The sequence below is a fragment of the Anomaloglossus baeobatrachus genome, chromosome 1 (assembly GCF_048569485.1).
Source record: "Anomaloglossus baeobatrachus isolate aAnoBae1 chromosome 1, aAnoBae1.hap1, whole genome shotgun sequence".
Classification (NCBI taxonomy): domain Eukaryota; kingdom Metazoa; phylum Chordata; class Amphibia; order Anura; family Aromobatidae; genus Anomaloglossus; species Anomaloglossus baeobatrachus.
Window position 1 is genome coordinate 13,356 of NC_134353.1, and position 23,881 is coordinate 37,236.

The following is a 23,881-nucleotide window of genomic DNA, read 5'->3' on the forward strand; positions in this document are numbered from 1 at the left end:
CGCAAAAGCGTCGTTATCGTATCATCGGTGCAGCGTCGGCGTAATCCATGATTACGCTGACGCGACGGTCCGATGTTGTTCCTCGCTCCTGCGGCAGCACACATCGCTGTGTGTGAAGCCGCAGGAGCGAGGAACATCTCCTACCGGCCTCACTGCGGCTTCCGTAGGATATGCGGAAGGAAAGAGATGGGCAGGATGTTTACATCCTGCTCATCTCCGCCCCTCCGCTCCGATTGGCCGCCTGCCGTGTGACGTCACAGTGACGCCGCACGACCCGCCCCCTTAACAAGGAGGCGGGCCGCCGGCCACAGGGACGTCGCACGGCAGGTGAGTGTGTGTGTGAAGCTGGCGTAGCGATAATTTTCGCTACACCAGCTATCACCACATATCGCTGCTGCGACGGGGGCGGGCACTATCGCACTCGGCATCGCAGCATCGGGCTGCGATGTCGCAGTGTGCAAAGCCCGCCTTAGAGACCACTTCAAAATGTTCAGTTTTTCAGATTTTTCTCCTTATATTTTTGAGTAAAATGTAAATTGTTCTATTATTCTATAAACTACTGACAACGTCTCCGAATTTCAAAGCAATACATTTTGTATTTATTTTCTGAAAATGAGAAATGGTGAAAATAACAGAACAATGTATTGCTTTCATCACCTCAAATAATGCAAAGAAAACAAGGTCATAATCATTTACACACAATACTAATAACGTTTTACCTCAGGGAGATTCAGAAATCAGGGAGATTCAGAAATCAATACTTTGTGGCATAACCATGATTGTTAATCACAGCTTTCATGCGTCTTGGCATACTTTCCACCAGTCTGTCACACTGCTTTTGGGTGACCTTATGCCACTCCTGATGCAGAAATGTAAGCAGTTCTTCTTTGTTTGATGGCTTGTGACTATCCTTCTTCCTTTTGATTACATTTCAGAAGTTTTCAATGGGGTTCAGGTCTGGAGATTGGGCTGGCCATGATAGGGTTTGGAAGTGGTGGTCCTTCATCCACACATTGATTGACCTAGCTGTGTGTCCTGCTGGTAAAAACAGTCCTCAGAGTTGGGGAACATTGCCTGAGCAGAAGGTAGCAAGTGTTTTTCCAGGATAACCTTGTATGCGGCTTGATTCATACGTCCTTCGCAAAGTTTAATCTGCCCAATTCCAGCCTTGCTGAAGCATCCCCAGATCATCACCGATCCTCCACCAAATTTCACAGTGGGTGCAAGACACTGTGGCTTGCATGCCTCTCCAGGTCTCCGTGTAACCATTAGACGACAACGTGTTGGGCAAAGATGAAAATTAGACCCATCAGAGAACATGACCTTACTCCATTACTCCAGTCCTCTATGGTCCAATCCTTATGGTCTTTGGGAAACTTCAGCCTGGCTCTCTTTTGCTTCTCACTGATGAAAAGCTTTTTCTAGCTTTACATGACATGAGCTCTGCCTCTGGGAGCCTGTTATGAACTGTTCTTGCCGTGCGCTTTACCCCAGCTGCCATTTTCCATTTCTTTTGTAGATCACTTGATGTCATCCTGCGGTTGCTGAGTGACATTCGAATAAGATGACAGTCATCCAGGTCATTGGAGAGTCGCTTTCGCCCTCTACCAGTCTGCACTCTGGTTGGCATTCAACTGACACTGGAATGGAATGACTGTCAGACATGTAGAGAAGCTGTTTTTTATAAAAAATGTGCAGTGGCTGCTTAATTTTTGCCAGAGCTGTATTTATGTTAACTTGTTCAGTTGACTTATGCAATCCGTATAGTGCCTATTTAAAACAGTAATATAAAGGACACTGCATTAAAATTCCTTTAACATGAGTTTGTTTTCTGTAACCATGGCTACATATTGCTTTAAACTGGTCTATCCTCAATGTGACTTCTCTGATGTCGCTCAAGATGACCTTTAAGCATAAATGATTTTCCACAATCCGAACATGAAAATGTCTTTTCTCCTGTGTGACTTTTTAGATGTTCCACAAGAAAATCTTTCTGCATAAAGCATTTTCCACAATCCAAACATGAAAATGGCTTCCTCCCAGTGTGACTTCTTACATGTAAAACTAGACTTGATTTCTGGCTAAAACATTTCCCACATTCCGAACATGAAAATGGATTTTCACCTGTGTGACTTCTTAGATGATACTTAAGTTTAGTTTTGGTAATAAAACATTTCCCACATTCTGAACACGAAAATGGCTTCTCTCCTGTGTGAATTCTCAAATGTTTAACAAGATGTGATTTCTTAGTAAAACATTTCTCACATTCTGAGCATGAGAAAGGTTTTTCCCCTTTGTGACTTCTTAGATGTTCCAAAAAACTTGATTTATGAGTGAAACACTTCCCACATTCAGTACATGAAAATGGTTTCTCCTCAGTGTGAGTTCTCAGATGTTCCACAAGAGATAATTTCTGGGAGAAGCGTCTTCCACATTCTGAACATGAATATGGCTTGTCCCCGGTGTGAATTTTCAGGTGTTTTACAAGATCTGATTTTTGTCTAAATCTTTTGCCACATTCTGAACAAGAAAATGGCTTCTCACCTGTGTGGCTTCTTAGATGTTCCACAAGTCTTGTTTTATGGATAAAACATCTTCCACATTCTGAACATGAATACGGCTTATCTCCCGTGTGAATTCTCTGATGTTCAACAAGATTTGACTTATTGGTAAAACATCTTCCACATTCGGAGCATGAATATGGCTTCTCTCCTGTGTGAATTCTTTGATGTCTTTCAAGAGAATCTTTACGCATAAAACATTTTCCACATTCCAGACATGAAAATGGCTTCTCTCCTGTGTGAGTTCTCTGATGTTTAACAAGATCTGATTTCTGTCTAAAATATTTTCCACATTCTAAACATGAAAATGGCTTATCACCAGTGTGAATTCTTCGATATCTTTCAAGAAGATGTTTAAGCTTAAACCACTTCCCACATTCGATGCATGAAAATGGTTTTACTCCGGACTTTATCACCCAGTCTTCACCTGGAGGAAAACAATTAAAAATTATTTATATTTTATAAGTTCTATGTGAAAAACACATATAGAGAATGAGACATGCATAAAACTATAGCACACAGAGGAATATAAGGCAGTACATCCAGGATCTGACTAAAGCTGCTTTCACAAGAAACAGAAATGGTCAGCTAACCATACAAAAGAATCTTGTGTACATTTATGCCACTTTTAATATATCCCATGATTTTGATTTAGAGTTAAGGAAATATAAAAATAACAGCAATACTGCAAGTTTTGGTGGATTTTGATTTGGTGCATCCCTTTGGCAACAATTACCTTTGTACTTCAATGTGTAAGGGATATTACTGTATAACATCAGTGAAATAACATTAGTTTAAGTCAGCCGTTCACATGACTGACACTACTCAAAGGGCGTAACCTCTGTATAATCTTATTACATGAACTCAGAACTAAGGTGGGAGTATTCCTGAAAGTACACAGGGGTGTCATTCCTGACACCTCACCCTGGAGAGCCAGAACTTCAAAGCTTGGGTAGATGGTCTTTTGTGAACAGGTTGGATATTTCCTATTTACTATAGAGAGGAAAGTGATTGTAAGAAACAAGGTATCATACTTAAGGTGCTTGCTCCCAATTAGCCAACTGTCCAGTTACAGCCCTTTTATTTTAATAATACAATGTAGGATATCCGGGATACTTTCTTTTATGATTAATTTTTATTGAACAGGATCAGTCAGAGATTTTAACACAATCTCATAGTGGTGATAACTGTAACTGTTTAATTTCATTAGGGATTTGTTGTCTGTCTTTGTCTGGGGTACTGTGAAAAAGCAAAAAAAAAAAAAAGTGTGTCTAGTGATTTAGTCAGTAGTATTAGCCACACCTGTTTCTAGAAGCTTCTAGCAGCTTCTAGTAGTCCTTGTAGAACTATATAAACCAGCCAGAGCTAGCGAGGTGCTGAGAGTGCGAGGTACTGAAGTAAAGGGAGGCGACTGAAGATAAGTGTGGCATAGTTTTAACACAATCTCATAGTGGTGATAACTGTAACTGTTTAATTTCATTAGGGATTTGTTGTCTGTCTTTGTCTGGGGTACTGTGAAAAAGCAAAAAAAAAAAAAAAGTGTGTCTAGTGATTTAGTCAGTAGTATTAGCCACACCTGTTTCTAGAGGCTTCTAGCAGCTTCTAGTAGTCCTTGTAGAACTATATAAACCAGCCAGAGCTAGCGAGGTGCTGAGAGTGCGAGGTACTGAAGTAAAGGGAGGCGACTGAAGATAAGTGTGGCATAGTTTTAACACAATCTCATAGTGGTGATAACTGTAACTGTTTAATTTCATTAGGGATTTGTTGTCTGTCTTTGTCTGGGGTACTGTGAAAAAGCAAAAAAAAAAAAAGTGTGTCTAGTGATTTAGTCAGTAGTATTAGCCACACCTGTTTCTAGAAGCTTCTAGCAGCTTCTAGTAGTCCTTGTAGAACTATATAAACCAGCCAGAGCTAGCGAGGTACTGAAGTAAAGGGAGGCGACTGAAGATAAGTGTGGCATAGTTTTAACACAATCTCATAGTGGTGATAACTGTAACTGTTTAATTTCATTAGGGATTTGTTGTCTGTCTTTGTCTGGGGTACTGTGAAAAAGCAAAAAAAAAAAGTGTGTCTAGTGATTTAGTCAGTAGTATTAGCCACACCTGTTTCTAGAGGCTTCTAGCAGCTTCTAGTAGTCCTTGTAGAACTATATAAACCAGCCAGAGCTAGCGAGGTGCTGAGAGTGCGAGGTACTGAAGTAAAAGGAGGCGACTGAAGATAAGTGTGGCATAGTTTTAACACAATCTCATAGTGGTGATAACTGTAACTGTTTAATTTCATTAGGGATTTGTTGTCTGTCTTTGTCTGGGGTACTGTGAAAAAGCAAAAAAAAAAAAAGTGTGTCTAGTGATTTAGTCAGTAGTATTAGCCACACCTGTTTCTAGAGGCTTCTAGCAGCTTCTAGTAGTCCTTGTAGAACTATATAAACCAGCCAGAGCTAGCGAGGTGCTGAGAGTGCGAGGTACTGAAGTAAAGGGAGGCGACTGAAGATAAGTGTGGCATAGTTTTAACACAATCTCATAGTGGTGATAACTGTAACTGTTTAATTTCATTAGGGATTTGTTGTCTGTCTTTGTCTGGGGTACTGTGAAAAAGCAAAAAAAAAAAAAGTGTGTCTAGTGATTTAGTCAGTAGTATTAGCCACACCTGTTTCTAGAAGCTTCTAGCAGCTTCTAGTAGTCCTTGTAGAACTATATAAACCAGCCAGAGCTAGCGAGGTGCTGAGAGTGCGAGGTACTGAAGTAAAGGGAGGCGACTGAAGATAAGTGTGGCATAGTTTTAACACAATCTCATAGTGGTGATAACTGTAACTGTTTAATTTCATTAGGGATTTGTTGTCTGTCTTTGTCTGGGGTACTGTGAAAAAGCAAAAAAAAAAAAAGTGTGTCTAGTGATTTAGTCAGTAGTATTAGCCACACCTGTTTCTAGAAGCTTCTAGCAGCTTCTAGTAGTCCTTGTAGAACTATATAAACCAGCCAGAGCTAGCGAGGTGCTGAGAGTGCGAGGTACTGAAGTAAAGGGAGGCGACTGAAGATAAGTGTGGCATAGTTTTAACACAATCTCATAGTGGTGATAACTGTAACTGTTTAATTTCATTAGGGATTTGTTGTCTGTCTTTGTCTGGGGTACTGTGAAAAAGCAAAAAAAAAAAAAAAGTGTGTCTAGTGATTTAGTCAGTAGTATTAGCCACACCTGTTTCTAGAGGCTTCTAGCAGCTTCTAGTAGTCCTTGTAGAACTATATAAACCAGCCAGAGCTAGCGAGGTGCTGAGAGTGCGAGGTACTGAAGTAAAGGGAGGCGACTGAAGATAAGTGTGGCATAGTTTTAACACAATCTCATAGTGGTGATAACTGTAACTGTTTAATTTCATTAGGGATTTGTTGTCTGTCTTTGTCTGGGGTACTGTGAAAAAGCAAAAAAAAAAAAGTGTGTCTAGTGATTTAGTCAGTAGTATTAGCCACACCTGTTTCTAGAAGCTTCTAGCAGCTTCTAGTAGTCCTTGTAGAACTATATAAACCAGCCAGAGCTAGCGAGGTGCTGAGAGTGCGAGGTACTGAAGTAAAGGGAGGCGACTGAAGATAAGTGTGGCATAGTTTTAACACAATCTCATAGTGGTGATAACTGTAACTGTTTAATTTCATTAGGGATTTGTTGTCTGTCTTTGTCTGGGGTACTGTGAAAAAGCAAAAAAAAAAAAAAAGTGTGTCTAGTGATTTAGTCAGTAGTATTAGCCACACCTGTTTCTAGAGGCTTCTAGCAGCTTCTAGTAGTCCTTGTAGAACTATATAAACCAGCCAGAGCTAGCGAGGTGCTGAGAGTGCGAGGTACTGAAGTAAAGGGAGGCGACTGAAGATAAGTGTGGCATAGTTTTAACACAATCTCATAGTGGTGATAACTGTAACTGTTTAATTTCATTAGGGATTTGTTGTCTGTCTTTGTCTGGGGTACTGTGAAAAAGCAAAAAAAAAAAAAGTGTGTCTAGTGATTTAGTCAGTAGTATTAGCCACACCTGTTTCTAGAAGCTTCTAGCAGCTTCTAGTAGTCCTTGTAGAACTATATAAACCAGCCAGAGCTAGCGAGGTGCTGAGAGTGCGAGGTACTGAAGTAAAGGGAGGCGACTGAAGATAAGTGTGGCATAGTTTTAACACAATCTCATAGTGGTGATAACTGTAACTGTTTAATTTCATTAGGGATTTGTTGTCTGTCTTTGTCTGGGGTACTGTGAAAAAGCAAAAAAAAAAAAAGTGTGTCTAGTGATTTAGTCAGTAGTATTAGCCACACCTGTTTCTAGAAGCTTCTAGCAGCTTCTAGTAGTCCTTGTAGAACTATATAAACCAGCCAGAGCTAGCGAGGTGCTGAGAGTGCGAGGTACTGAAGTAAAGGGAGGCGACTGAAGATAAGTGTGGCATAGTTTTAACACAATCTCATAGTGGTGATAACTGTAACTGTTTAATTTCATTAGGGATTTGTTGTCTGTCTTTGTCTGGGGTACTGTGAAAAAGCAAAAAAAAAAAAAAAGTGTGTCTAGTGATTTAGTCAGTAGTATTAGCCACACCTGTTTCTAGAGGCTTCTAGCAGCTTCTAGTAGTCCTTGTAGAACTATATAAACCAGCCAGAGCTAGCGAGGTGCTGAGAGTGCGAGGTACTGAAGTAAAGGGAGGCGACTGAAGATAAGTGTGGCATAGTTTTAACACAATCTCATAGTGGTGATAACTGTAACTGTTTAATTTCATTAGGGATTTGTTGTCTGTCTTTGTCTGGGGTACTGTGAAAAAGCAAAAAAAAAAAAAAGTGTGTCTAGTGATTTAGTCAGTAGTATTAGCCACACCTGTTTCTAGAGGCTTCTAGCAGCTTCTAGTAGTCCTTGTAGAACTATATAAACCAGCCAGAGCTAGCGAGGTGCTGAGAGTGCGAGGTACTGAAGTAAAGGGAGGCGACTGAAGATAAGTGTGGCATAGTTTTAACACAATCTCATAGTGGTGATAACTGTAACTGTTTAATTTCATTAGGGATTTGTTGTCTGTCTTTGTCTGGGGTACTGTGAAAAAGCAAAAAAAAAAAAAGTGTGTCTAGTGATTTAGTCAGTAGTATTAGCCACACCTGTTTCTAGAAGCTTCTAGCAGCTTCTAGTAGTCCTTGTAGAACTATATAAACCAGCCAGAGCTAGCGAGGTGCTGAGAGTGCGAGGTACTGAAGTAAAGGGAGGCGACTGAAGATAAGTGTGGCATAGTTTTAACACAATCTCATAGTGGTGATAACTGTAACTGTTTAATTTCATTAGGGATTTGTTGTCTGTCTTTGTCTGGGGTACTGTGAAAAAGCAAAAAAAAAAAAAAAGTGTGTCTAGTGATTTAGTCAGTAGTATTAGCCACACCTGTTTCTAGAGGCTTCTAGCAGCTTCTAGTAGTCCTTGTAGAACTATATAAACCAGCCAGAGCTAGCGAGGTGCTGAGAGTGCGAGGTACTGAAGTAAAGGGAGGCGACTGAAGATAAGTGTGGCATAGTTTTAACACAATCTCATAGTGGTGATAACTGTAACTGTTTAATTTCATTAGGGATTTGTTGTCTGTCTTTGTCTGGGGTACTGTGAAAAAGCAAAAAAAAAAAAAAGTGTGTCTAGTGATTTAGTCAGTAGTATTAGCCACACCTGTTTCTAGAGGCTTCTAGCAGCTTCTAGTAGTCCTTGTAGAACTATATAAACCAGCCAGAGCTAGCGAGGTGCTGAGAGTGCGAGGTACTGAAGTAAAGGGAGGCGACTGAAGATAAGTGTGGCATAGTTTTAACACAATCTCATAGTGGTGATAACTGTAACTGTTTAATTTCATTAGGGATTTGTTGTCTGTCTTTGTCTGGGGTACTGTGAAAAAGCAAAAAAAAAAAAAGTGTGTCTAGTGATTTAGTCAGTAGTATTAGCCACACCTGTTTCTAGAAGCTTCTAGCAGCTTCTAGTAGTCCTTGTAGAACTATATAAACCAGCCAGAGCTAGCGAGGTGCTGAAAGTGCGAGGTACTGAAGTAAAGGGAGGCGACTGAAGATAAGTGTGGCATAGTTTTAACACAATCTCATAGTGGTGATAACTGTAACTGTTTAATTTCATTAGGGATTTGTTGTCTGTCTTTGTCTGGGGTACTGTGAAAAAGCAAAAAAAAAAAAAAAGTGTGTCTAGTGATTTAGTCAGTAGTATTAGCCACACCTGTTTCTAGAGGCTTCTAGCAGCTTCTAGTAGTCCTTGTAGAACTATATAAACCAGCCAGAGCTAGCGAGGTGCTGAGAGTGCGAGGTACTGAAGTAAAGGGAGGCGACTGAAGATAAGTGTGGCATAGTTTTAACACAATCTCATAGTGGTGATAACTGTAACTGTTTAATTTCATTAGGGATTTGTTGTCTGTCTTTGTCTGGGGTACTGTGAAAAAGCAAAAAAAAAAAAAAGTGTGTCTAGTGATTTAGTCAGTAGTATTAGCCACACCTGTTTCTAGAGGCTTCTAGCAGCTTCTAGTAGTCCTTGTAGAACTATATAAACCAGCCAGAGCTAGCGAGGTGCTGAGAGTGCGAGGTACTGAAGTAAAGGGAGGCGACTGAAGATAAGTGTGGCATAGTTTTAACACAATCTCATAGTGGTGATAACTGTAACTGTTTAATTTCATTAGGGATTTGTTGTCTGTCTTTGTCTGGGGTACTGTGAAAAAGCAAAAAAAAAAAAAGTGTGTCTAGTGATTTAGTCAGTAGTATTAGCCACACCTGTTTCTAGAAGCTTCTAGCAGCTTCTAGTAGTCCTTGTAGAACTATATAAACCAGCCAGAGCTAGCGAGGTGCTGAAAGTGCGAGGTACTGAAGTAAAGGGAGGCGACTGAAGATAAGTGTGGCATAGTTTTAACACAATCTCATAGTGGTGATAACTGTAACTGTTTAATTTCATTAGGGATTTGTTGTCTGTCTTTGTCTGGGGTACTGTGAAAAAGCAAAAAAAAAAAAAAAAGTGTGTCTAGTGATTTAGTCAGTAGTATTAGCCACACCTGTTTCTAGAGGCTTCTAGCAGCTTCTAGTAGTCCTTGTAGAACTATATAAACCAGCCAGAGCTAGCGAGGTGCTGAGAGTGCGAGGTACTGAAGTAAAGGGAGGCGACTGAAGATAAGTGTGGCATAGTTTTAACACAATCTCATAGTGGTGATAACTGTAACTGTTTAATTTCATTAGGGATTTGTTGTCTGTCTTTGTCTGGGGTACTGTGAAAAAGCAAAAAAAAAAAAAAGTGTGTCTAGTGATTTAGTCAGTAGTATTAGCCACACCTGTTTCTAGAGGCTTCTAGCAGCTTCTAGTAGTCCTTGTAGAACTATATAAACCAGCCAGAGCTAGCGAGGTGCTGAGAGTGCGAGGTACTGAAGTAAAGGGAGGCGACTGAAGATAAGTGTGGCATAGTTTTAACACAATCTCATAGTGGTGATAACTGTAGCTGTTTAAGAAGAGAAGAGTCGCCGTAAGCTGATCGATTGCTGGGACTTGCCGGGTCTCGCTGTTTGAGGACATCGCAAAACCTTTCGCCTGTCATACGCTACATCAGCATTATGGAAGAGAAGAAAATCCACATGGTCACCTGCAACACATGCTACATGTTTACGGATCTGCCGCACAAAAAATTCAACTTCACCTGTCAAAAGTGCAAACTTGTTGCCCTCTTAGAGGAAAAGGTGCGGGGACTGGAAGAAAGAATAGCAACTTTGAAGCTAATTAAAGAACATGAGGACTTCTTGGACGAGGCAGAAGCAACAATTCAGGATATGGAAAGTGAGAAAAGCTTCAGAACACATACAGAGGCTGAAAAGTGGACACATGTGACCAAAAGAAGCCAGCGGATCAAGTGGTCGGCACCACCCACACAGCTTAGCAACCAATATGAAGCCCTCATGCTGGAGAACGAAAATGGCACAGCTCAGGATGATACCGTCTCTACAGGAGAAGACACAGTATCATCAAAAGAAGTTACTTTGTCAACAAAAGCAGAAACAAAAGACACTCTAAAGCACTCAGGAGCAACAAGCAGTGCGTCCAGAAAGAAAAGAAGAGTGGTAGTTATGGGCGACTCACTACTAAGAGGCACGGAGGCAACTATCTGCAGGCCGGACATAACCGCACGAGAAGTATGCTGCCTACCAGGAGCAAAAATCAAGGATGTGGCCAACAGGATACCAACTATCCTCGGATCCAAGGACGAATACCCGTTCCTATTGATACATGTAGGAACAAACGACACGGCAAGAAATGATCTACCAACTATTTGTGAAGACTTTGAAATTCTGGGGAAGAAAATAAAGGAACGGAACGTACAGGTTGTTTTCTCATCAATCCTCCCAGTCGATGGCCATGGTGTCAGAAGATGGAATAAGATACTAGATTTGAACAACTGGCTACGACGGTGGTGCAGGCAGCAAGGATTTGGATTCTTAGACCATGGAGTGAATTACCTCTACGATGGACTTCTCGCAAGAGACGGGATACACCTCACAAAACCTGGGAAACACACGTTCGCCAGAAGGCTTGCCACACTCATCAGGAGGGCTTTAAACTAGAAGAAGAGGGGATGGGAGAAAAAACAGCAGACAAGAACATGCAGCAGAAGGACAAACTAATCAAGGATACTAGATGCCGTAAAGAGGACCCAAGACAGGGTACTAAGAAGGAAGCTGAGAAAAGGGGAGCAAAACTTCTTTCCTGCATGCTGACCAATGCAAGAAGCCTGACCAATAAGATGGAGGAACTGGAGCTGGTAATGTATGAGGAGAAATACGACATAGTAGGAATAACTGAGACATGGTTAGATGATAGTTATGACTGGGCGGCTAACCTGCAAGGATATGAATTGTTTAGGAGGGATCGTAAAAAAAGGAAAGGGGGTGGAGTCTGTCTATATATAAAGTCCAGTTTAAAGCCCAGACTAAGAGAAGATATTCAAGAGGGAAATGAAGAGGTGGAGTCTCTATGGGTGGAGATACAAGGAGGGAAAACTAATAAAATCCTCATAGGGGTTTGTTATAAGCCACCAAATATAACAGAAACCACTGAAAATGTATTATTGAAACAAATAGACAAAGCAGCAAATCACAATGAGGTGATTATTATGGGGGACTTCAATTACCCCGATATAGACTGGGAAACTGAAACCTGCGTATCTCAGAAAGGAAACCGGTTTCTGTCAGTAACTAAGGATAATTATCTGTCCCAACTTGTGCCGGGCCCAACTAGAGGGGCAGCCCTTCTGGACTTAATTTTAAGCAACAGGCCAGATAGAATAACAGACGTACGAGTGGATGGGCACCTAGGGAATAGTGACCACAATATAATACAATTCCACTTGTCCTTTAGTAAGGTGCCTTGGAGGGGGGTTACAAAAACGCTGAATTTCAGGAAAGCAAAGTTTGATCAACTTAGAGAAGACCTTCGCCAAATTGATTGGGACAATGTCCTCAAAAATGGGAGCACAGAAAATAAGTGGGAAATTTTTAAATCGGTATTAAACACCCACTGCGAGCGAGCCATACCATACGGAAATAAAAGGGCTAGGAACAGGAGGAAACCAATGTGGCTAAATAAGGATGTAAAAGGGGCAATGAATAATAAGAAAAAGGCATTTAAAAAGCTAAAACAAGAAGGCAGCGAGGAAGCATTAAAAATATATAGAGAAAAAAATAAAATGTGTAAAAAACAAATATATTTAGCAAAAGTAGAAACTGAGAGACTCATTGCTAAGGAAAGCAAAACAAATCCCAAACTATTCTTTAATTATATAAACAGAAAAAAGATTAAAATTGATAGTGTTGGCCCTTTAAAGAATAATGAGGGTAAAATCATAGAAAGCGATGTGGGAAAAGCAAATGTTTTAAATACTTTTTTCTCAACTGTGTTCACACAGGAAAAGCATATGCCAGGGGAAATGCAGAGTGATCATGTAGATGCCCCATTAAGTATGACCTGCCTAACCCAGGAAGAAGTGCAGAACCGACTTAGTAACATTAAAATTGACAAATCACCAGGCCCTGATGGCATTCACCCTCGGGTATTAAGGGAGTTAAGTAATGTGATAGACAGGCCTCTATTCCTTTTATTTAAAGACTCTATAGAAACTGGGTCTGTTCCACTGGATTGGCGGCTAGCAAATGTGGTACCAATATTCAAAAAAGGGTGCAAAAGGGAACCTGGAAACTATAGGCCGGTAAGCTTAACATCTGTTGTGGGTAAAATGTTTGAAGGGTTTTTAAGGGATACTATTATGGAATGTCTCAATGTTAATAACTGTTTAACTCCATATCAACATGGATTTATGAAGGATCGCTCCTGTCAAACTAACCTGATCAGCTTCTATGAGGATGTAAGCTCTCACATGGACCGAGGAGAATCATTGGATGTCATTTATCTCGACTTCGGTAAAGCATTTGACACTGTCCCACATAAAAGACTGCTAAGTAAAATGAGAAAGCTTGGGCTCGGGGAAAATGTGTGTAGATGGGTAGGTAGCTGGCTTAGTGGTAGAAAACAAAGAGTGGTTATTAATGGTGCATACTCAGATTGGGCCAGGGTTACTAGTGGGGTGCCACAGGGGTCTGTATTGGGCCCCCTACTATTTAATATATTTATTAATGATCTGGTGGATGGTTTACAGAGTAAAATATCAGTATTTGCAGATGATACAAAACTATGTAAGGTAGTTAACACAAAGGAGGACAGTTTGCAACTACAGATGGACTTGAGTAAATTGGAGAATTGGGCTGAAAAATGGCAAATGAGGTTTAACACAGATAAGTGTAAGGTTATGCACATGGGAAGGAGAAACAGATGCTACGATTACTTACTAAATGGGAAACTGCTGGGGAAATCAGACATGGAAAAAGACTTAGGCATCTTAGTGAATAAGAATCTAAATTGGAGTGCCCAGTGTCAGGCAGCAGCCACCAAAGCAAATAGGGTGATGGGATGCATTAGAAGAGGTCTGGGGGCACGAGATGAAAACATCATTCTCCCTCTGTACAAATCACTAGTCAGACCACACTTGGAGTATTGTGTGCAATTTTGGGCGCCGGTGCTGAAGAAAGACATTACTGAACTTGAAAGGGTTCAGAGGCGGGCTACTAAAATAATAAATGGAATGGGTGCATTACAATACACGGAAAGGTTATCAAAATTAGGTCTATTTACTCTAGAAAAGAGAAGACTTAGGGGAGACCTAATAAATATGTACAAATATATCAGAGGGCCATATAGAGATCTCTCCCATGATCTGTTTGTACCGAGGACTATGACAAGAACAAGGGGGCATTCTTTTCGATTGGAGGAAAGAAAATTCCTACATCAGCATAGAAGAGGGTTCTTCACGGTAAGAGCAGTGAGGCTCTGGAACTCTCTTCCTGAGGAAGTGGTGATGGCCAACTCACTGAATGAATTTAAGAGAGGAATGGATGCATTTCTTGTTAGCAAAAGTATAGAAGGTTATAAATAGCATAATCTTACAGGTAGATAGAAGAGCGACCAAGATTATTAGAGGAATGGGTGGGCTGCAATACCAAGACAGGTTATTAAACTTGGGGTTAGTTAGTTAGGAAAAACAAAGGCTTAGGGGGATCTAATCACAATGTATAAATATATGAGGGGACAGTACAGAGACCTTTCCAAAGATCTCTTTACACCTAGGCCTGCGACTGGAACACGGGGGCATCTGCTACGTCTTGAGGAAAGAATGTTTTATCATAATCACAGATGAGGATTCTTTACTGTACGAGCAGTGAGACTATGGAGCTCTCTGCCGTATGATGTTGTATTGAGGGATTGACAAGTAAAATTTAAGCAGAGCCTGATCGCATTAATTGAAAAATATAATATTACCAGTTATGTATATTGGATTTTATGACAGGGTGTTGATCCAGGGAACTAGTCTGATTGCCGTATGTGGAGTCAGGAAGGAATTTTTTTCCCCATTGGAGCTTATTTGACACATTGGGGTTTTTTTGCCTTCCTCTGGATCAACATGTTAGGCTACGGGTTGAACTAGATGGACTTAGAGTCTCCCTTCAACCTTAAAAACTATGAAACTATAAGAGAGGGAAAGAAAAAAAACTAAGGTTGGGTCAGGAAGGGGGGAATATGGATATGAAGGGGATAGGATAGATGGTAAAGGAAAGGAGGAACATTTTAAGTAATGCAAACCAAAGAAAGAAGGAGTTTAATAATACGTATGATAATCAGCTGATTTAGTTAATTCTATCCTAAACTTTTTATTATTTATACTAAAAGTCATCAAACTTCTAGTAACTAGTCGTCCTGCCAGTCGCCTGAAAGGTACCATGGCATTTAATAACTACAAAACTATTGTAAATTTCTTGTTCCAGAGTGACCAATTCTTTTCGTATTTGGCAATATTACCTGTTTTGGAAGCATATACAAGTGTGTCTCAATAAATTAGAATATCCTCAAAAAGTTCATTTATTTCAATTATTCAATACAAAAAGGGAAAAACATACATTATATAGAGAAATTACACACAGAATGATATATTTCACATGTTTATTATACATTATATAGAGTCATTACACATAGAGAGATCTATTTCAGGTGTTTATTTCTGTTAATGTTGATGTTTATGGCTTACAGCCAATGAAAACCCAAAAGTCATTATCTCAGAAAATTAGAATAATTAACAAAAATACACCTGCAAAGGATCCCTAAGCATTTAAAATAGTCCCTTAGTCTGGCTCAGTAGGCTACACATTCATGGGGAAGATTGCTGACTTGACAGATGTCCAGAAGGCAGTCATTGACACACTCCACAAGGAGGGTAAGCCCCAAAAGTTCATTGCTAAAGAAGCTGGCTGTTCACAGAGTGTTGTATCCAAGCATATTAATGGACAGTTGAGTAGAAGGAAAAAGTGTGGTAAAAAAAGGTGCACAAACAACTGGGAAAACCGCAGCCTTGTTAAAAAAGGCCATTCAAAAACTTGGGGGAGATTCACAAGGAGTGGACTGATGCTTCAGTCAGTGCTACCAGAGTCACCACACACAGAGATATCCAGGACATGGGCTACAAGTGTCACATTGCTTGTGTCAAACCACTCATGACCAATACACAACACCATAAACGTCTTACCTGGGCCAACAAGAAAAAGAAATGGACTGTTGCTCAGTGGTCCAGGGTGTTGTTTTCAGAGGAAAGTAAATTTTGCATTTTATTTGGAAATCGCGGTCCCAGAGTCTGGAGGAAGAGTGGAGAGGCCACACTCCAAGCTGCTTGAGGTCTAGTGTGAAGTTTCCACAATCAGTAACGGTTTGGGGAGCCATGTCATCTGCTGGTGTAGGTCCACAGTGTTTTATCAAGACCAGAGTCAGTGCAGCCGTCTACCAGGAAATTTTACAGCACTTCATGCTTCCCTCTGCCGACAAGCTTTTTGGAGATGGAAATTGGCACCTGCCCCACTGCCAAAAGTACCAATACCTGCTTTACTAACCACAGCATGACTGTGCTTGATTGGCCAGCAAACTTGACTGACCTAAAGCCCATAGAGAATCTATGGGGTATTGTCAAGAGGAAGATGAGAGACACCAGACCCAACAATGCAAACTGTAATGAACTAGCAGGGGAAGCTGGAGAACCAGGAGAGTGCTGACAGCAATCCTCCACTAGAGGGCATAAGTCCCCCCAGTGGAAGAAGTGGTTGGTTGCACGGGCCGGGGTCAGAACTAGGAAGTCTGCGAGGTACAAAGGGTTACACGGGGATGGAGTCCAGGAAAAGTCGAGTCAGAAACTGAGAGGGAACGTAACAGACTGGGGGAGCGTGGAAACCAGAGAAAATAGACAAGCCGAAGTCGGGAGTTATACTATTAGCCAATAGTATAACATTTTGTGACACACCTGCAGTGTCAATATGCACACTGAACCTCTGGGTAAATTTAGTAAGGGGTGCAGTTTGTAAAATGTGGTCACTTGTGGGAGATTTCTGCTGTTCTCAGGGGTGTTGCCTTCTTCACTTTGCACTGTGCCTCAAACGTAGTTTTTGACCACACATGGGGCACTGGCGTACTCAGGAAAAATTGCACAACACTGGTGTCCATTATCACCTTTTACACTGGTTAATTTGAAAGTTAGGGTTACAGCAACATTTTTAGGTTAAAAATGTATCTTTTCATTGTCACCGCTCATTGTTATAAAATTCTGTGAAGCACCTGGTTGTTCAAGGTGCTCACCAAATATCTAGAAACATTCCTTGAGGGACCTAGTTTCCAAAATGGGATTACTTGTGAGGGAGTTCCACTGTTTAGGCACATCTGGGGCTCTCCAAATGCGACATGGCATCCTCTAATGATTTCCACCAATTTTGCAGTCAAATGGCGCTCCTTCCCTTCCGAGCCCTTCCGCAAGCCCACAGAGTAGCTTTCTACCACATGTGAGGTGTCGGCGTACTCAGGATAAATTGAACAATAAATTATATGGTTCAGGAGGAGTCCCCTCACTCATCCCCCTAGCTGCAGAGTCAACCATTGTAAAAGTGCCCCACTGTCCGCCTTGTTTGTTTTGTGCTTTGTAGTGCGTCAGATGCGCTTAGGCCTGAACATCAGTGTCACGCACTGCATTTGAATTTAATCATCTCCGAACATGACTGCTGGACAATAGTATACATTTTGGGGACTCATAACCACGTGTGTTAGATGAGTGGTGTTGGTGTGTTGTGCATCTGGTGTGTGGACGGTGTTGGGGTGCGATTTATGCACAGGGTATAACACTGGTTGAGTACAAGATTGATTGAGAGGGGATAAATAAACTTGTGCAGGCACACCAAACATCAATTGCTTAGAAGTTAGTATGTGACACATTGTGATATAACTCTGGCCTAACAGAAAACTCAAACTCTCTATTTTGCAATATTGCCATTCAGAGTGCTTAGAGGGTAAGTCCACCTTCACTGCCAATGTTTTATTACTACGAGAGTGCAATACTTTCAGTTTTTATTCTTATAACTTATGAAGGATGTATTCATTCCTTAGTTTAAGTCGCTACAACATTTTTACATTTCTTTAACAGAATACATATAAATTCACTAAGACACTTTTCTACACGTATTGTCATTCTCTATTCCTGTATGTCAAAAGTTATATGCACACACTGCAATTTTGTTGTCACAAAACCTGCACCAAAACTGCCACCAACACTGAAACCAAAACTGAAACCAAAACTGCAGTTTGTCCCAAAATGCCTGGAGGTGTAAAACAAAACCTGTTTGTAATGATGGTGCGTTTTTTACCATGCATTTTTTATGCATTTTTTCAGTAGAAGCAAACCCAAAACACAAAAGGATAGAACATGCTTATAACCAAAAAAAACCAGGATCATTAAAGGCTATATGCAAAAAACACTTCTATTTTTCACAAAAGTGTGAACAAAAGGATAGAACATGCAATGTGTGCACGGCAAATCTGAATTCTCATAGACTTTGCTGGGAAGTCAAAAGTCAGAACTTTCTGACAACAAAACTGCACCAAAAAACACAACAAAAACTTGACAAAATCTGCAGCATGAGCATACAGCTTAAAGATTTTTTCTTATCCCCATTATTTGCTGTCAATTACTGTTGCAATATGATTGACAATTTTTAAAGACAATGAGCAAGACTCATCAACCCTTGCGTTTTACACACTTGTTTAATGAGCAGGACAATTTGCCACTTAAGAAATTAAGTGCATCTTACAACTGCCTTGTACATCCATCAGAAATGTAACTATAGTGGGGGACTGGAGCATTAAATGGCATCAATTTTAATAAAGTAGACAGGTGGGCTTAGTCAAGCTCGCTGCTGCCCATGCTCAGTCCACTTTGGTGGGGTCAGCTGGTACTGTTCTAAAAAACAAAGTAAAAAATTGTTGTGCAATTTTGAGGTGCACAAAAAAACTGGCATTTAAAAGGTGTTCATGCCAGATACCTGGTAAAAACACCTTCATGAATCGAACCCTATGCTGGTTAAAAAAAAAGTCCCTACCACAATCTATCAATCAGATCAATCTGGAACCTAACACTTATAGTAATAATCTGTATCCTCTACAAAAATTACATAAATTTATCCCCAAAGCTTTGATCAAGTATCGATGAACTTCTGTCTTGCTTCACTGTAGGCACCACCGAGCCTCAGCCATTAACTGAGGTAGACATCATCAAGCCACTGACATGTTTCAATGTGCGCATCACATAGATCCCAGCATGCTTCACTGTAGATAACACCGAGCATCCATAATGCTTCACTAGAGAAATCCCACAGCCACTGCCATGCTTAACTGTAGACACCAATACATTTTTTCACTGAAGAAATCACTGAGCTACTGCCATGCTTTAATATAGTGATCACCGAGCCACCACAATGCTTCATTGTAGACATCACAAACCCCCACCATGCCTCACTCTCAACATCAGAGCCAACACCATGCTTCACAGTAGGTATCACAGTGCCCAGTCATGCTTTACTGTAAAAGCATCATAGAACCACCACCATGCTTCACTGTAGGTATCACAGAGCCTCCACAATCCTTCACTGTAGGCATCATAGTGCCCCCACAATGCATTACTGTAAGCATTACAGAGCCCCCACAATGCTTTACTGAAGGCATCAGAGCCCACATAATGCTTTACTGTAGGCATCAAAAACACCCCCACAAGACTTATCTGTAGGCATGACAGAGCCCCAACAGTGCTTTGTTGTAGGCATTTAAGAGCATCCAAAATACTTTACTGTAGGCATCACAGAGACCCCAATACTTTACTATAGGCATCACAGAGCCCCCACAACGCTTTACTGTAGGCATCACAGAGCCCCCACAATGCTTTACTGTAGGCTTCACAGAGTCCCCACAATGCTTTATTGTAGACATCAGAGCCTCCACAATGCTTTCCTGAAGGCATCACAAAGCCAGCACAATGCTTTACTGTAGGCTTCACAGAGTTCCCACAGTAATTTACGGTAGTCATCACAGAGCCGCCACAATGCTTTATTACAGGCATCTAAGAGCCCCCTGTGACGGGGTCCTTCTCTGATATCCCACAATCAACAGAGCAAGAGATGAGTGAGCAATCCACAAATATTTATTCCAAGCAAATCAAACGGTCCATAACATAATCCACCATACAGAGGGAAAAATAGTGCAGAAACACGAATATAGTCCAGTAAGCGCATAAATATCCCAGGGATCAGTCACTATTCTCCAGCAGTCCTTCTCCAGGGAAATCAAGGTTTCTCACAGTCTCTCTGGGGTGTCAACTTTCCCCGCAGAGGTTCAATCTTGCGTCTTCTCTCTTGTAAGTCTCACCCAGAATTACTAATCCCCCAAGTAAGCAGAGAGATTAGCTGGATCCCAGGCCCCCTCCCCCAGACCTAGGGACAAAAACACTACAGAGGATGATTACCTACAGACAATACAATGTACACATAAGCAACGCAAATAATGGACAGTGAACCACACCTAAAATACGAACCTACACAACCCCCTATATTCCACCATCAGACCCCCACAATGCTTTACTGTAGGCATCACAGAGGCCCCACAAAGCTTTACTGTAGACATCAAAATGCCTCCACAATGCTTTACTGTAGGCATCAGAGCCTCCACAATACTTTACTGTAAGCATCACAGGGTCTCCACAAGGTTTTACTGTAGGCATCACAAAGCCCCCACAATTCCTTACTGTAGGCATCAGAGCCTCCACAATGCTTTACTGAAGGCATCACAGAGGGCCCACTATGCTTTATTGTAGGCATCACAAAATCCCAACAATGCCTTAGTGTAGGCATCAGAGCTTCCACAATGATTTACTGAAGGCATAAAAGAGGCCCCACAATGCTTCACTGAAGGCATCACAAAGCCCCCACAATGCTTTACTGTAGGCATCACAAAATACCAACAATGACTTAGTGTAGGCATCTAAGAGCCCCACAATGATTTACTGAAGGCATCACAGAGACCCCACAATGCTTTACTGAAGGTATAACGGAGGACCCACAATGCTTTGCTGTAGGCATCATAGAGCCCCCACAATGCTTTAATGTAGGCATCACAAAGCCCCCACAATGCTTTACTGAAGGCATCACAGAGCCCACACAATGCTTTACTGTAGGCATCACAAAGACCCCAACAATGTTTTACTGTAGGCATAAGACCCCGATAATTCTTTACTGCATGCATCACAGAGCCTCCCCAATGCTTTACTGTAGGCATCAGAGCCTCCACAATGCTTTACTGTAGGCATCAAAAAGCCCCCACAATGTTTTACTGTAGGCATAAGACCCCGATAATTCTTTACTGCATGCATCACAGAGCCTCCCCAATGCTTTACTGTAGGCATCAGAGCCTCCACAATGCTTTACTGTAGGCATCAAAAAGCCCCCAACAATGTTTTACTGTAGGCATAAGACCCCGATAATTCTTTACTGTATGCATCACAGAGCCTCCCCAATGCTTTACTGTAGGCATCAGAGCCTCCACAATGCTTTACTGTAGGCATCACAAAGCCCCCACAATGTTTTACTGTAGGCATAAGACCCCGATAATTCTTTACTGCACGCATCACAGAGCCTCCCCAATGCTTTACTGTAGGCATCAAAAAGCCTTAATGCTTTATTGTAGGCATCAGAACCTCCACAATACTTTACTGTAGGCATCACAGAACCACAACAATGCTTTACTGTAGCCATCACAAAGCCCCCACAATACTTTACTGTAGGCATCAGATCCTCCACAATGCTTTTCTGTAGGCATTAAACCTCAAAAAATGCTTTACTGTAGGAATCACAGAAACCCCACAATGCTTTACTGTAGGCATCAGAGCCTCCACAATGCTTTACTGTAAGCATCACAGAGCCCCCAAAATTCTCTACTGTAGGCATCACAGAGCTCCCACAATGCCTTACAGTAGGAAACACAGAACCCCTGCATACTTCACTGTACACAGGGTGTTCTTTTCGCTATATGCTGCATTCTTCTTCCTCCAAACAAATGACTGAAATATAGGCCACAAGAGTTCTTGGGCTTTAGGATCAGAAGAGGTGTATGTCTTATAGTTCAGGCATGGAGACCCTAAGCATTTAATATGTTCTTTGTACTGTACCAACAAACCTCAGCATCTGCTGCCACCGAACCTTGCTGCAGGTTTTTTTGCTGTCACTTTATGGTTTTTAAACACAGTCCCACTAAGAAATCTGGTGTCAGCCGTTGACAACTTTCTCTTTCTGTGGTAGGGGAGCTGGGGTTCCTGTAATATAAACTTGTGAACTCTGCTTCTAGATGTATCTGTAGGATCATCCAATGCATTCTGTATAGTTTTCATTGCTTCTGTAATGCATTGCTCCCTTATTTTAACTTTTTGGATCACTCTCTCTACAACCTAAAAATATTGCTGAACTGATGGCCATTGCCCTAAGAAAGGGACTTAAGGGTGCTTTACACGCTGCGATATCACTAGCGATACCTAGCGATGTCGTGCGCGATAGCACCCGTCCCCGTTGTTCGTGCGACATTTGGTGATCGCTGCCGTAGCAAACATTATCGCTACGGCAGCGTCACACGCACATACCTTTTCAGCGACGTCGCAGTGACCGCCGAACAGTCCCTCCTTTAAGGGGGAGGTGCATTCAGCGTCATAGCGATGTCACTGCGGCGTCACTAAGCGGCCACCCAATAGCAAAGGAGGGGAGGAGATGAGCGGCCGGAACATGCCGCCCACCTCCTTCCTTCCTCATTGCTGGTGCACGGCAGGTAAGGAGATGTTCGTCGTTTCTACGGTGTCACACGTAGCGATGTGTGGTGCCGCTGGAACAACGAACAACCTCGATACTGAAAAGACATCAATTTTTGGTAAATGAACGACGTGTTACAGACCAACAATTTTTAACTCTTTTGTGATTGTTTAAGGTCACTCCTAGGTGTCACACGCTTAAATATCGCTAACGACGACGGATGTACGTCACAAACACCGTGACGCACCGTGACGCAATGTCGCAGCGTGTAAATGGCCCTTAAGATTTATCAGGAATGCTGGCAGAACTTTGTGTGTAGTGATGCCTCACATATGCAGCAGGTTATAGCAGTAACAGGGGTTCTGCCAAGTACTAAAAAAACAAGTCATGAAGGAGGGGGGAAATCTTGAGACTGCAGGTGTCCGTAAAGGTGACAGTTTGTGGTGAATTTCAAATTGTTTTATTAGTTGTATTGAGCAATTGACATTATTTCAAAGGGATATTGCAAGCTCTAGTTCGTTTGTAAACCTTGCTCATAAAACTAATTTGCATAAGAAGTGAATTATTTTCATTGCATTTAACTAGGTATAAGATGAGAATAAAACAGAAGATTCAATAAAAGGTCCTTACCATTCACAGACAATGATATGGGATCTCCCAGTCTACACGTTCCTCCATCACTTTCCTGCAAGAATCCAATAGAACATGACATAGATTAAAAAAAATGCATCCTAGTTTACACAGTACCAGGATAATGGTCAAACATGCGAAGACATCAGGAAAAAATCTGACCGAAAATGGGAAAGATCTCCCTTAATCAGATTGCGCGATTCTGGAATGATCAGGAATCACTGGCACTAATTATTACATTACTGAGTCATCTCAGAGCTGGAGACTGAACCTTCTAGCCTCCAGCCAGCCACAAAAGTGCTATCACTGTGGTGTCTTACAATAGACAGCTGCTCGCAGGATACATTGGATTCACATTACTAGAATAATGTATAGATATTTACATCTGAGATGAACAGAAATCTCAGCGTCACTCACCTCCCCATCCTGGGGGACATGTCTCTTCTCCTCCCCATCCTGAGGGACAAGTCTCTTCTCCTCCCTATCCTGGGGGACATGTCTCTTCTCCTCCCCATCCGGTGAGTGTAGAGGATGTGGCCACTTCTCTGCTGAATCTCTCTGTCTGTAATGATCTATAAGACAAATCACAGTGACGGAATCTGTCAGCTAACCCTAACGTGATCATCACATAATGAGGAGTGTGGGACCTTTATCCCAAATCTCCTGAGAAACCAGTAAGGTCTCCTCTTACCTGCAGATGGGAGACGCGGATGGTCCTCCATGATAAAATCCTTATATTCATCCTTGTGTCCTTCTACATAATCCCACTCCTCCAGAGAGAAATACACAGCGATGTCCTGACACCTTAGAGGAACCTGACAACCAAGTATGTAAGTATGTATAATCTCCCAGAAGTCTCTTCTCATCACCCACAATCCTCCAGTATACACTGTATAATGTCCCAGCAGTCTCCTCATCACGCAGAATCCTCCAGTGTACACT

The 23,881-nt window shown here is 41.5% G+C and overlaps 1 protein-coding gene across 3 annotated transcripts in view; it reads right to left on the minus strand.

The window, feature by feature from the left end:
• Nucleotides 1-479: 479 nt before the first annotated feature.
• Nucleotides 480-23,881, minus strand: part of LOC142303703 (uncharacterized) — a 95,590-nt gene continuing 72,188 nt past the window's right edge. For 2 of the 3 annotated variants that reach the window (XM_075345349.1, XM_075345341.1), the window contains 4 exons: nucleotides 23,631-23,754; nucleotides 23,357-23,511; nucleotides 22,940-22,994; nucleotides 480-2,988 (listed from right to left, as the gene is read on the minus strand). In XM_075345349.1, coding sequence (XP_075201464.1) covers nucleotides 1,856-2,988; nucleotides 22,940-22,994; nucleotides 23,357-23,511; nucleotides 23,631-23,754 — 1,467 coding nt within the window. In that variant the 3' untranslated portion in view covers nucleotides 480-1,855. The remainder of the gene's footprint in view (nucleotides 2,989-22,939; nucleotides 22,995-23,356; nucleotides 23,512-23,630; nucleotides 23,755-23,881) is intronic. The other variant, XM_075345358.1, reaches the window with a different exon arrangement.